At 34.0% G+C, this 14,118-nt stretch overlaps 1 protein-coding gene across 1 annotated transcript; it reads right to left on the bottom strand.

Moving 5' to 3' along the window:
* Positions 1-809: 809 nt before the first annotated feature.
* On the bottom strand, positions 810-13,459 carry LOC128995054 (solute carrier family 35 member C2). Its single transcript, XM_054419930.1, has 8 exons — positions 12,962-13,459; positions 11,883-12,097; positions 11,145-11,217; positions 10,787-10,905; positions 8,677-8,810; positions 7,270-7,436; positions 6,222-6,395; positions 810-3,335 (listed from the first exon to the last, which is right to left on the bottom strand). Exons 1-8 carry the CDS (start codon positions 13,124-13,126, stop codon positions 3,231-3,233), a joined length of 1,152 nt encoding a protein of 383 aa, XP_054275905.1. The 5' UTR covers positions 13,127-13,459; the 3' UTR covers positions 810-3,230.
* Positions 13,460-14,118: the final 659 nt, after the last annotated feature.

Here is a 14,118-nt window from a genome sequence, read left to right as displayed (position 1 = left end):
CAAAGTAAAATACAAACGGACAGTTGAATAGCCCCCCCCCCCCCCCCCCTAACCAGAGCTGCCCAGACAACCTTGCCACAGTAAAAAGTGCATATCGGTCACAACCTACCACCTCCATATCGACCATTTTTAATCAAATCTATAAATAACAATTTTACCACATTCTTGGCATTGTTAACAAGTCAGCAATGTGGGAAAAACTTGAAGTGTTTTCCAACCCAGAGATACCAACCACAGCGATGTCGACAAGTAGACCATGTGTTAAATTGATGTACAAAGTTGTTTACACTTCTTTTATGTACACCCAGTATTATGACATATAATGCTACACCATAATTTGCAAGCTATTATTTTTCTTTGGCCGGTTAAAAAGTTTATTTATAGGGGAAATCTGTAATAATTTTCCCCCATCTTATGAATATGAAGGTACACAGGCCTATACACCTATTTTACAGGTTTTTGGCGGGCCCAAATCTACACACAGTAAGGATAAGCAAAATGTGCAAATTTCCTAATGTGAGGTGCAGCTTACAGACCCACCCATTCCATCCCATCAACTTCCACAGTTTTTTTTTAGGTGGACCCCTTCAACCAAGCTCTGTCATATGAACTCTTCATGTTTTTGACACCATACCTTACTGACAAGAGATTCACAACTTCTTCTTGTCAAAAAATTAAAATGTCAGAATTAAGCAAAACCTTCACGACTTTTTTTCCTATAGTCAACATTCAAGAAATAACTATTTTGAAGTTGTTTATGCATTTGCTGGGAGGAAAAACGTAAAGGAGGAAATAAGTTCCAATGCAAAAAATATCTACACTTTCTATATTTATTTTAAATACATATCACAGCAAAAATTATAAAATTCACATCATAAAATAATTATAACAATAATAATAATACATTAAAATTCGAAGATTGAAAATAAAATATTTAAAACAAGTATAAAACACAGTACAATTGGATTTTAAAATGCACATAAAATAAATTAATAAATACTACTTCCATAAATAAATTCGAGGAATGTTAAGGATTAGGATTTCATTTTCTAACTACAGTACTATTTCAAATGTATAAAACATTTCTATTTACAATACCTACATTCATTTAGAGGTAAATGTTATATAAATAAGTAATTTTTGGTTGGACAATCTTCACACAGGCACCGCCGTACTTTATTTTAAGCGCCGGGGGGTGCTTTATTTTAATATTTAAAATAAAGGAGAAGTAACATGTTTAAGTATGGTAGGTCAAACTGCTAACTGGTGTGCTTGCCAAACTGTTGTATAATTTTGTCAAAATTTAAGTTTTGTGCATTTATCACTTTAGTTTTCCGGCCGTTTCAGCAATGCCCGGTTAACCTTTATTTTACCCTTTTATTGTAAATAAATCTTAACACGTTCGCTACTGCAATAGTACGAAATTTTCCATTCACATGGACCAGCGACGCACATATGCGACGGCCGGTTTCTACCCATAGACTGCCGTCGCATATATGCGACGGCTAGTCACATTAAAATAGACTGCCGACGCATATTTGCGTCGGGGTTCTAATGTTATTAAAATGCTTATATCTTTGTAGTGGTCTATTTGAAGGCACTGAATTCCCTGCAGTGGTCTACAGAGATGTCTGACGCACAACTGCGTCGCTTGGTCTGTGGGTATGATGATTGGTGACGTCATATGATAGTAGGAAAAACTGGTCTTTACTTTTATGCATCACTGTATGTATGTATGCTGCATTATCCTATGTAGCTTTTATATTTGTTCAGTTATAAACTGTTCTTGAATAATCTGTTTATTTTTTTACTTACTTTCACCTTAAAACACAAAAAATGAGCCGTCGCATATATGCGACGTTTAGTCTATTTCAAGAAAACTATGATAATTTTCACTATTGTTTTCACTGTAGACCGGGCGTCGCAAATATGCGACATTACAAAAGGTTATAAAAAATACAAAAAAACAAGAACAATTTATTTACAAACACTATTGTAGCGTATTACAATGTAAATTATCACTGTTTTACAGGTTTTCGCCCGTGGTCTGTGTGTACTGTTATCCAAGTGACAGCCGGTCTATGTGTAAGATTGAAATGTATATCTCGGTCTGTGGCAATGACCGCGGCGTCGCATATATGCGACGCTCAGTAGCGAACGTGTTAAGGATCGTTCAAGGGTATGAAAGAACATAAGACAATCATTGAATCATTTCAACAAAAGACTACAACTGGCAACACAAAAAATTTAGAAATGACTACAGTTGGTCAATTCACACAATGTTCTACGTAGTTGGCTGTTTTTTCTTCACCTAGCAGTATCAATATCTTTTCTCCTTAAACAATACGTTTCTGTTTCACAATCTAATGTAATCCCCAAAACATGGGCAGGTTTATGTGTCAGTAATAAAATGAGAGGTCTGTCTTTCCATCTCACAAAATCTACATGAGCAAATTAGATTTAATTTCACATAGAGATAACTTAAGTACCGAGGAATGTCGAAGTCATATTTTTTTATTTTGTTTTATGTTTATATTTTGGCTTTCACACCATTTAAGTATGTTTTTTTAAGGTATTGATTGGTTTCTAAAAAAATTTAAATCTCAACGTTTTCTAGCTGATTGAAATAGGCCTACTAAAGATATTTGTATAAAATAGAAAAATGAACGACCTAATTCAGATCATTAACAGTTGGTTGTTGTTAATGTTTTTTACAGTAGCTTTGAAGAACCAAACTCTTTTCGTCTTTCAATCTCCCATCCCTGAGCCAGAGTAAAACTACTAAGAATATTTTTAACCCGCTCTTTAAGTAGTAGAATCTTAAGGCTTCCACTGGTACCATAAAAAAAAATATCACGGTCTTCGGGGTAGATCCGAGTCATATTGGTAACTTTAAATAGCTGACGTTTCAACTACTACTTGGTAGTAGTTTGTCATTACGACTTTGAAAATGGCCAACTGCAATGAAGCCAAAACGTCGGTTCAAATTACTGGTAATATGAAACGGTTTTACCCCATGGACCATAATATTGTTGTAATTTACATCAGTTTGAATGGTCACCTTCTTTTATGTCTATTGAAAATTGATATTGCAAAAGAGAACGTACCATAAACTTAAAGCAAAATTAATTGTTAAATAAGTAAAAACAAGACAAACAAAATCACAACCAAGCTTTTGCACACAAGAGGAACACATTTTGTTTTGGAATGATTTGACTACCTCACACTCATTATCTGTTTCGACTGTTGAGAACACTAAACAGCACTTCCGTCGAGGAGTCTTCTTGGCGGCTCTCGTCCTCGGAGCTTGTGTCTTCTGCGAGAAACTGTGCAGCCTGACAAACACATCCTAGTCAATACACTTATGTACAATGCTCAATGTTATATTGCTTGCTGTCAAGTCCAAAAAGTAATAACTGGTGTATTTGCGTCCAAAAATATGAATACATCTAGCTAATAAAAGACTTAAAATTAATTACTTATTTTACATTCAATAATGCTATGAAAACCAAAAGCTTATTTCATTTTGGTTGATTTTGGTTTTAGATATGAGCTCCTTGGTTAAAATGTGTCGTTTTTGAGTTGTCAATGCTGCAGGAATCGATTAACAAGTTATTTTGGACTAAATCAACCTTGACATTTCTTTTGAACCAGGCAGAACTTGAATGCTACTGAACAACCTGGTGCAGTGTGTCTCAAAAGCTTGTATAGCTGTCTTCACTACTAGTTAATGTTATGAGTTCACAACATTTTTGCTGGATAGACAAAAACTTCAAAGCCATTGTAAGTTAAGTTAAACTAATGTTGCTCATGTTAATGTTATTCAGTTAGTTTATTGTGAGTTTGGCTTTGTTAAAGAAGCATATTAATTATAAGTAAATAATTATGAGGTAACAATAATCTACATGCATTACTGTAAGATAGTTAACAAACTGTTTTACTCATTGTGTACTGGTTAAATACCTGAATTGAATTAGTATCTATAAAAAAGCAATCAAGACAAAATACACAAAACTACTCCAAATTAGGCATTATAAAGCTAGGCATTCTATAACATTTTAAAACAAAGGCTTTACAACTCAACTGTCAACTTCAAAACCGAACAATCATGCCACAGTAGTTGTACAGTAAGCTTAAGCAAACCAAAAACAAAAATAATCATCTTCAAGCAAATAAGTATTATACAGCAGACTCTCATAGTTCTGGACCTCAAAGTTCCGGATTCCAGAAATACCAGAGATGAGATAAAATAACCGGAATAAAAACTTTTTGCATGTTTTGTGTCTCAAATTGTCTGAAAGTTTTTTTTACTGTTCTTACTCATGTAAATCATATGATTCACGATATAGGAGAAATTGACTCCTAAGTGAATAAGAGGCATGGTTTTGCAATATTTAAAACGTTGGACAATCTAGTATTTTAGGATATCACTACAAAACTAAATCAGATTATTAAGCTATTCGATTCCAGTAGTCTTCTATGAGCCGCTCTTATGATTTATGATCGATGTGCAGCCGATTTATGATCGACACTGAGTACTTTGACCGATACCAACATATCTAGAATTTGTTTGGATTCAGAGTCTGTCCCGTCTTCTAGATTGGTATCCATTTTTGAGAGTCTACTGTATAATTACTAGTAATTAATTATTTCTTAGAAATCTTACACTAAATAAAAGTATATCTACAAAACTACTGGTGCAACAAAAATATTTTAGATTCAACCTATTAATTCTAAAACATAATAAATCTTAGGTCTGTTGAGATTTCTTGGAGGAAAGTTTTCAGTATTTCTGTACTTAATAGTCGACATTAAAAGTGTTACAAAAAAAAAAAAAAAAGTGTAAAAAAAAGTAAAAGTGTTATCTCTTAACTAGTTAAATAATAAGATGTTTGGGTTTTTAAATTAACTAGCGATAAATTACAGGGTGACAAGACCCTTAACCTAATAATATTTACAGATCAAGAAGGATACACCAAATCATCAGTTTACTAGGAACCGTGTAGATTTTAGAACACCTTCCCATATCAACAATTTGTCAAAAAAATCCACAAACAGAAATAAACTATTGGTAATCATAAAATATAATATTTCATGTAGTTTACTGGTGCAGTTGTGCTTTGAGAAAAACTTGTTTTGTTGTATTAACTAATAAATATTAGACTAGATAGTATAACTTATATATTCAGCACTATTCAAAAATATCTCAAGGTTCAGAAAGTGCATACAGTATGTATAGTTTAAATTATTACAGATAGGGTAATATAAACGTTGTGTGACTGGTATTTTTTTGGCTGAGGTAGTTTTTGCTGTGGAGCTGTCTAAAAGTCAAGACATTTCATGTATACTATTTCTTGTGAACACTATAAATACATTGCATAAGCAAAACAATAATCAAATAAAAAACTGATAAAACCACACCTGCGAAACTATACATATAATTACCTAAAAAAATAAATAAGTGCAATACAAATGTAGTGGAGAAAACAAACTACAGCTGTGCCAAAAATTTCAATTTCATGCTGACACTATACAATTTCATGCTACAACGTGTTTTATAATTTCAACCAAATTAATCCACACCAATTAATGTATGTGCACAAATAAATACTAATGTTTACTTATAATTAATTTCTTTGCTTACAGCTTATATTTCTTTACCTGGATAGACAAAATTATATTTATGTCTGATAATACAAATCAAGACAAATATTGCTTCAGTTTGATTTTTTTTTATAAAATACCCATTATAATTTGTACCTATTTGGAAGATTAAAAAGCAAACTACTTTAAAGTAACAACATTAATTTTTTACAAAGAAATCTTTTTCTCAATATAAGTGTGAGTTTTCTTTTTGGTTTAAGATTTTTCTATTTGGTTCCACAATTTTATTTCTTAGGAACCGGTAGTTTAATATTATCTTCACCTGTTACTTTTCCTAGTTAAGGTTATTACAGCAAAATGTAACATTATTGTGTCCAACCTACTCCAATGTATTATGCAATTAATAATACAATAACTTCAGTAGCAAGATATTGTTAGTGAAGTTAATAATGATTAGGATCATTCAACCATTTCAGAATGTTTAATAAATTAGTACTGAATCAAATATAACTAGATTATAAACTAAAGAATAATAAATATTTTCCATAGGGTGCAAAAAAAAACATTAGCATTTGTACAATCAAGAAAGTTGCTAGTTATCTGCGATGTTGGTATACCTGGTCGAGCAGAGGTTTGTGCAGGGTGGTAGGCTTGTGTTGAGCAGCTGATGAAATAGCTTTGTTGACCACATGGCATATGATCCCTCCGAGACAGAACAACAGTCCGACACAGTTTATAAGCGTCAGCTGATCTCCGTTCCATTCAACTGCTAAGATCAGCGTGCACACCTCCTGTGATGAAAAAAATTTGTGCTAAGTAATTGAAAATGTTACTATGAATTCTGGGTCACTAACTAGAGATGAAGGTTTGAAAAACAAAATTTTATGAAATACAATGGTGCAAAGTTACCAACAATGGTGCAGTTTGTCAGTCTGCCCAGGCTGGCTTTCGTAAATGGGGGCCTGGACCCCGGGGCGCAAGAGGTTTAGGTTTGTTGGGGGCGGAAGGAAAAATATGTCCTCACAAGGAAGAAGGGGGGCGACAATATCTCCCTGGCCCATTGCTTACCACACGCATACCGTCAGCCTGCCAACAATGTAGGGCATAGAAAATGCAATAATCAAATGAGTGTCTACCTGAGAAACTCAAAAGAAGAAGACTATTTGAAAGACCAAGAATAAGGTGGAACCTCAAAGTTGTAAAAAATGTTGTTCAAAAATGCTATGAAAACTTAAGACAATTAGACGTTAAAATACTATTTAATTATTCACACCAGAACCTTTGTGTGATTATTTTTCTGATGTAATGTAACGTACATTACTCGTTACAAAAGACCCTTTTGAAGCTCGATTATTATTTTCTGTGTTTGGCTTTGTCTCGCTTGTAAACCACTATCTTGCCCCAAATGGGTCACTTTCAGGACTAGTTGTGAAATATACTAACTAATTTATGCCTATACATATGACAGAAAATTATACCTAAGGGTATAATAAAGTGACTAAGTTTTTAAAATCCCTAAGTCTGTTAGCCATGCACCAACCTCGGCTGCCCCCCGTGCTCAATTATGACCTCGGCAAGTGCCATAATTCCTATCTGTTTCCACGATAGTGGAAAAATGCCGATTTTGACTTGGTATCACCTGATATCAAACATGTCTTGGAGTACCTTGAATATGCCAGCGATGGAGAGTGTCAGGCTGGAAGTCTGAGATACAACTAAGTACTCGCTGAGCTCCATAGCGAGCGCAATAAACGCTCCTCCGACAACAAGTGACAGTGAGTGAGATAAAGCTGGCCAGCTCCTCTTCTCAAAGTCTGCTATCAAATCTCCTCCTAGAGCAAACATTTTGGTAATCAAGAAACTTCGCCATCAGCTTTATAGCACATACAGTAGAACCTCTTTAATCCGAACGTCTACTAATCCCAACGCCTCATTGCTGTACTCTATACACAGTACAGTAGTTCTTTATTGTATACTGTATTTATTGATATACGCACCATAATTATTTCAATTGTAATGTACAGTACTGTTTTTCCCTATGTTTACTACTGTATTAAATAAACACTGTATTTTACTTTATAAAGCATTTTTCACTTTTCCCTAGCTACTGTTATGTAAAAACAACAATATGTTCTGTAACCCGAACTATTCAAAAGTCCGAACCACCCCCGGTCCCAATTAGTTAGGATTAAAGAGTACTACTGTACTATTAACAAAACATATTTTGAATTTTATTCAAATTGTTACTGTGTAGTACACAGGAAAATTTACCTATTTTAGTAGGCTATACAGGAATATCTTTTATATTGGTAAGAAGCTCTAAACACAACAATATTTCTGTTTGTATCAAGAATATACAACTTTTCTCTGAAGTTCGACTCAATTAGAGTACATAAGACATTCCTCCAATTTGTTATACATGAGAAAAATCAACAAATTGCTAAAGGATTACAGTAAAACAAATTTATGTCATGGAATCTTTATTTGGGTGCCCATGAAAAAAAATGAAAGGAGGGTAACAGCAGCTAAGAGGAGTAACAGCTGGGATCCCATCACAAAATAAGCTTCCTTACTTCCCTCTGTTGATCAAATATTTTCAGCAAAACAGCGCTGACTAGTTACGTTGCAAGCATGTTGTCAAAGCTTGCAAAAGTGAAATAAACATAATAAATCATTACATTTAACACAGCAGAAAACAATAATATAATACATAATGAACCAAGATGATTGATGCTATAAACAATTCTTAAAAGTAAATTTTATTTGACAAGATCAATCCAGACATCTGGTCAACGATCGCCAGTTGGTAATGGTATTCCAAAGATGCTATCATACCACACGGTTCCGACAGCAGTAGCAGACTACAATTCGTTTACAAATTTATAAGGAGGTAATAAGGTAAAAAAGCCTATTGTGGTAAAAAAGTAGTCAAGCCGATATAAAGTGGACTGTATCAGATCCCATAAATCCATTGGGTTAGAGACCGCATCAGCAAAGGTAATTTTTGCTCAAAATATACCTAGTTATTTTGAGGTGCCATACAATCATATTGGGCTTACAGAGCTAATGTACCTTCAACGACTAGAGCTAGTGGCAGGACTGATATCATCATCCACGGCTGGACGTGATACAACATGTCCATCGGGTGGCGAAGCCCCAACTCCGCCTTCTGCATCACAAACTGCGTCAAAGTCCAACGTAAACCACTGTAAATACAAGACGTGATCAGAGAAGATATTGAGTTAGCACAGATATAAGAAACAGCTCTGTTAGTAATAAAAAATACCCCCGCCACAGCAAACCTGCAGACTAAGCGAATTTCCATTTGCCTGATTTGATTTTCAATTAAATCTATTCAAATGACATTAGGTTTAACGAGTACCTAGGTTTGCTGCCTACAGGGTAATAAAATGTTTTTTTTTAGTAAAATATTAATAGCTTAGTATAAAATAAATAGATTGGCCAAGTGTGTATCCAAATATATGCATAAACAAGCAAACTACAACAGTTTACTTATTCTACATAAGAATAACATGGGAATTTTTAATTTACAATTTTCTCCGTAATCAATAACCATACAAAAACACTTCAATATACTGAATTATTTGTTTTTTAAGCTCTTCAAAATGGTTTAGAGGAAATTTGGGAAATTTTATGTTTTGAGGGTCAAAAATGAGAAAACCTATTTTTACCCCATAAAACCCCGTTCCCATGGTCCGATCATGCTGGTTCGCGAACTCGTTTGAATAAACATAGGTTTACACGTTTGTACCAAATTTCATCGAAATCGGATCATTTTTGCTCGAGTTATCGTGCTAACGGACACATGTATATATATATATATATATATAAATATATAAATATATATATATGAATTTGAACGGATGGTGTTTTTGGCTTCTAGGGACATCAAAATGAAAAAGTAAATCGGTCCCGGGGCCATGAGACCTACGGTAATAGCTTATTGCTTATATGGGAAATTCGCTAAAAGAGAAGGGAAATATATAGGTAAGGTATAGGCCAAGGTAAGGTGTTACCGTTCAGCCCAAGATTCTGTGCGTGCGGACAGGTCGCTACTAGACAAACTAAAACATACGGGTGTCAGTTATTGGCAGTGCCGGGGTAGGAGTGAGTGAGTCACGCAGAGTAGCAAGACACACATGTTTTCACTAAAGTACCTCTGCCAACCCCCTCACATAGAGCCTACCAGTTTTAGCCGTGCGGACAGAAACCTTAGCCGAACTGTACAGCGCAGCAAATCTTCAAGCTTTTCAAATAAATTTAGATCTATTTGTATGTAGATAGTCCTTGCTATAAGTAGTTTCAATTTACAAACATTTTCACCAATGCAGTTTCCAAACATTTTAGTTTTGCAAACAGTTATAATTTAGTAAAAAATGTATATTAGCTTAGTACCTTTAAATATTAATGTCATAATTAATTTAATTTATCATTTCAATAAATTTAACACAAGTTAGAAGCCTTATTCCGATTAAAGTGGTTAAGTAATTGATTTGCCAGCGGTTGTCTATAAATAACCCTTACCTACTTTACGTGTGTTTGGCATCACTCTGCTTAAATGCTTATAGACTGCATAAGTTATACCTACCACATATGTCATGGGTGTACTGAATTAACTTATATCCATTTTATATTTCTCTATTTGTAATTCTCCTGGGTTAGGCCTACGTGTATTAAATATGCTAGCTTGATCCATGCACCATTAGATAAATACCATGTCACGTCAAACAGCCTGATTGAATAAACTAACCTTACTGGTTGTTCCATCACACCACCTTCCGTTCCCACTGCAACCAAGATCACCCGACACACTATGTCCCTCCAGTTATTATCCTACCTCACCGGCTCCCGAATGCCAATTACGGTTTTCCTCAAACGTGAAAAGTGTGTTTCATTTGAGTACCCGCTTCATTCACATCTAGGTCTAGATGCGACTCAGGGCGGACCTGTACTTACTAGACTAGAAGTATTGGTATTGGTGGTTAATCTTTGTGTGACTGACCCCAAAAATGTTATTTTTAACAAAAAGGTACCTAACTAAAATCATACTTTCATAGGCCTACATAGGATGTAACAATTTATAAATTTATAAAAATTAATAATTTGCACATTAGCATTATTCAACTAACAATTGACTAGAGTGAAATTCCACTTCACAAACCTGGAGAATGAAGCAAATAAGACTAGAAGGAATCCAAAGAGATCAAACTGGGTGGCTTTATATGTAAACATCCCAAGACCTCCGGAGATCATCGCCACAATGACCACAATGTGCCAAGACTGTAACATATGATTCAGATTAGTAATTTCATAGTTCATAGTTATTTATGGAAACCACTAACACAGCGTGAAGGGTTACCAATCTTTACATCTCGAAAAACTATCTTTAAGCGTTAAGAATATGACATTTTATATTTTTGTACCCCGCATGTTCATTGATTTGCCTATTGATCACAAAAGGATAATACAAGTAAAATAGTTATTATAGGCTAGTTGAAATATATGCAAAACATATTTACCTTTTTCTCGAGACTGAATAGCAATGCAAATCCTAAAATGAAGATGATTGTTGTTGACTTTGTCATAACATATCTGGAACAAAACATAACTAAATATAATGAAATGATATTTAACTTCTTACAACCCTTTTTTAAAGTAGGCTTGTTAATTAATTTGTTTAACAAAAAGATTCACTTTACTGTAAATTAACACACCAATAGGTTTCAAGGATTGAATTAAAAAAAAGTAAAATTGTAATACTTTGAACGCCAACATATGAGCTAGTAACGACAGCTAGTAATTCAATTGCATATGCTGACTTAGTGAGTCGGTGGCTCAGTTGGTAGCGTCGCGGACTTCGGGCCCAGGGCAGCAATGTCGTGGGTTTGGATTCTGGTCACTGCCGAAAACATTTTATCAGTACAGGTCACCTTTGTACTGTACCGGCTCACTCCTTGCTTTGCTGTATACGATCCATGCTCAGGCGGTTAGTATAAACGGACGGGAAAATGCGAGGTTAAAAGAGGACTCCAACCTCTTTAAAAAAAAGGGAAAAAGACTTCTGCCAGAATCTCACACATTCATTCCTTAACATAAAACCAAGATTTCAAGATTTGCTAGCCAACATTGAATACCTAGGCCTAAGTACAATCACAAGTATTATCAATGCCATAAATGCTTACAAAAAGTAATATACAGGGCCTACCGGTATAGGCTACAAATCAAAGCAAGGAAACAGAATTTCCTAAGTTACTTACAAAGAGACGGTAATGTGTTCTATGCCCCAGTTGGAAAATCCAATGTCGAGACCACTCGCAAATCCTATAGGCGCAATTTTGAACACATGGTTTTTTATATCTACAGACACCCTCCTCCGTTCGTACACACACTGCCATATTTGTCGAAATATACTTGCACAGCAGAACTTGATAATGAGGTGACACACAACTACGGACAAGGGGAAGTGGTATTTCTGGAAAATATAATAAGATATAGTGAGTTCGTTAAAAATTATTAAGTGTCTATAGAGTTGATTAAGTTTATTTCTATTACATATGCCAGATTATTTTTGGGGTGCTGGTAGCCTCCAAGTTTTGTTTTTAGTTGGACAAGTTTTGTCATAACTCTTAAAGATAATTATGGATTTATCTGTTGCTAAAAATAAAGCATATACTCTTAAATGCTGTGGATACTAAGTTAATATGCCCTATCAGTTTTCTCATAGAAGAAGAAGTTTACAAAATAACCAACGGCAATAGCCCTAATTAGAAAATAATCTTGTCTGATAAAATAGGCTAGGATACGTTTTGTTTCAACCTAACTTACTACAAGACTAATAAACTTTGTAGAAAGTGTACAGTTATTTTACCATTTTAAGGAAATAGCTTTAGGCCCCTAATAGTGGACATACTATAGTAAATGATTTGGCTAAACGGTGAATCTAGATTTTAACGTAACCGTTGATGGTAAAATTTTGACATTTAGTGAATGAGTTAACAAAACACAGGCTTAAAAAAGTAGATAAATAAGTTATAAGGTAGCCTAAAAGAATTAGCTAAGATTAGCGATTTATTTATTAAGACAAATAGGATCTACAGTAGGATTTACGGTATGAAAACTTTCAATACAGGATTTTCGATGCACTTTTGTAGTCAACTGACCTATCAAAAATATTCATAGGAGGTTACACAATTATACAACTTTAGCTCAGTCAGATTATTGCTTATCAAAACTATCATCGTGAATTCAATTGCTTAACGATGCAGTTATGAAACAGCAACCAGCCTTCACAAAAGCACCTTCAAATACACAATTGTTAAGATAAAAATGAACTCACCTGCAACAACCATCTTTGGTAAAATGTCAATCCTATTGAAAGGATGAAGTACACAATTAACATTACAGAAGTTGTAACAACAGTGTAACACCATGTATTTTTTCCAGATAAGAACTGCATTGTATCTTTTTTCATTGAATTTTGCTGTAGAACAACTTTGGCCATGTTTTGTAAGGTATGTTTAGTGATAACCACAGAAGTAATATTTTAGATTTAAAATTGATTTTCTGTAATTAATCACTGAGCAAGCAAGAAAAGTAAACAGCCCCTACAAAACAATATGTTAATATTAACATTGTAAGTTTGATTGTCAATTTCCAGTTCTTGAGTATTACTAGTAGCCTATATGTAACTTTAACTTCAATAACCAATATAATATTAAATAATTATATTTGAAATAAATGGTACAACCATTAAAACTACCCCATTTGAAGTACCCTATAAAAATATTGCGCTGTTTTTAACGTTGTGTTTACAACTTCACAATGAGAATGGCTAACGTTGACATGTTGACAAGAAGAAGACAAAACATTTTTGTCTTCTGCTGGTTTCGGCGAGATTATTGTTCTTCTTTCTACGCCATGGCCAACACACAACAGTATTAGCAATAACTCAAAATTAATTTGGATCATATCATTGATTTGATCTCGAAACATTAGAAACCATGTTGGAAGGAAAATACAAACAGTCTAAAAACATAATCGGGAAATTTCTAATCAATAATTATACCTTACAAAAGGAAAATTCCCAAGTATTCTTTATCTACAATTCTACGTTTCAGTTTTTAGATAATACCATAGATAAACATACTCCCTTGTGTTGGTTAGTCTATGATAATACCACCATAGACGAAATGTGTACATCCAACACAAATAAATGTTTTATCTTTGACACTACTTACCACAGTCACGGCCACCTTTAACTCCAGTGTGCTCCAGGCCATGGCCTGGTAGAATTGGCAACGTCACAAGTAGGGTTGTTTAACGTCAGACGTCCCATAAGAGAACATGGCAGACAGGTGACATCAGCTCGTTAATTCGCACTTTATTGATTTTAATTTTAATTTATGAACATAAATTTATTAAAATATTGAAAATAAAACATACAGAATTGAAAACCAAAACAATAAGAATTGAAAATCTATTTAAAGTAGAGTC

Source organism: Macrosteles quadrilineatus, unplaced genomic scaffold (genome assembly GCF_028750875.1).
Source record: "Macrosteles quadrilineatus isolate MER2022 unplaced genomic scaffold, UCM_ALF_1.0 Scaffold_5__1_contigs__length_97177068, whole genome shotgun sequence".
Classification (NCBI taxonomy): domain Eukaryota; kingdom Metazoa; phylum Arthropoda; class Insecta; order Hemiptera; family Cicadellidae; genus Macrosteles; species Macrosteles quadrilineatus.
Note: the sequence above shows the minus strand (reverse complement) of the source record. Positions and strands in the feature narration are given on the sequence as shown.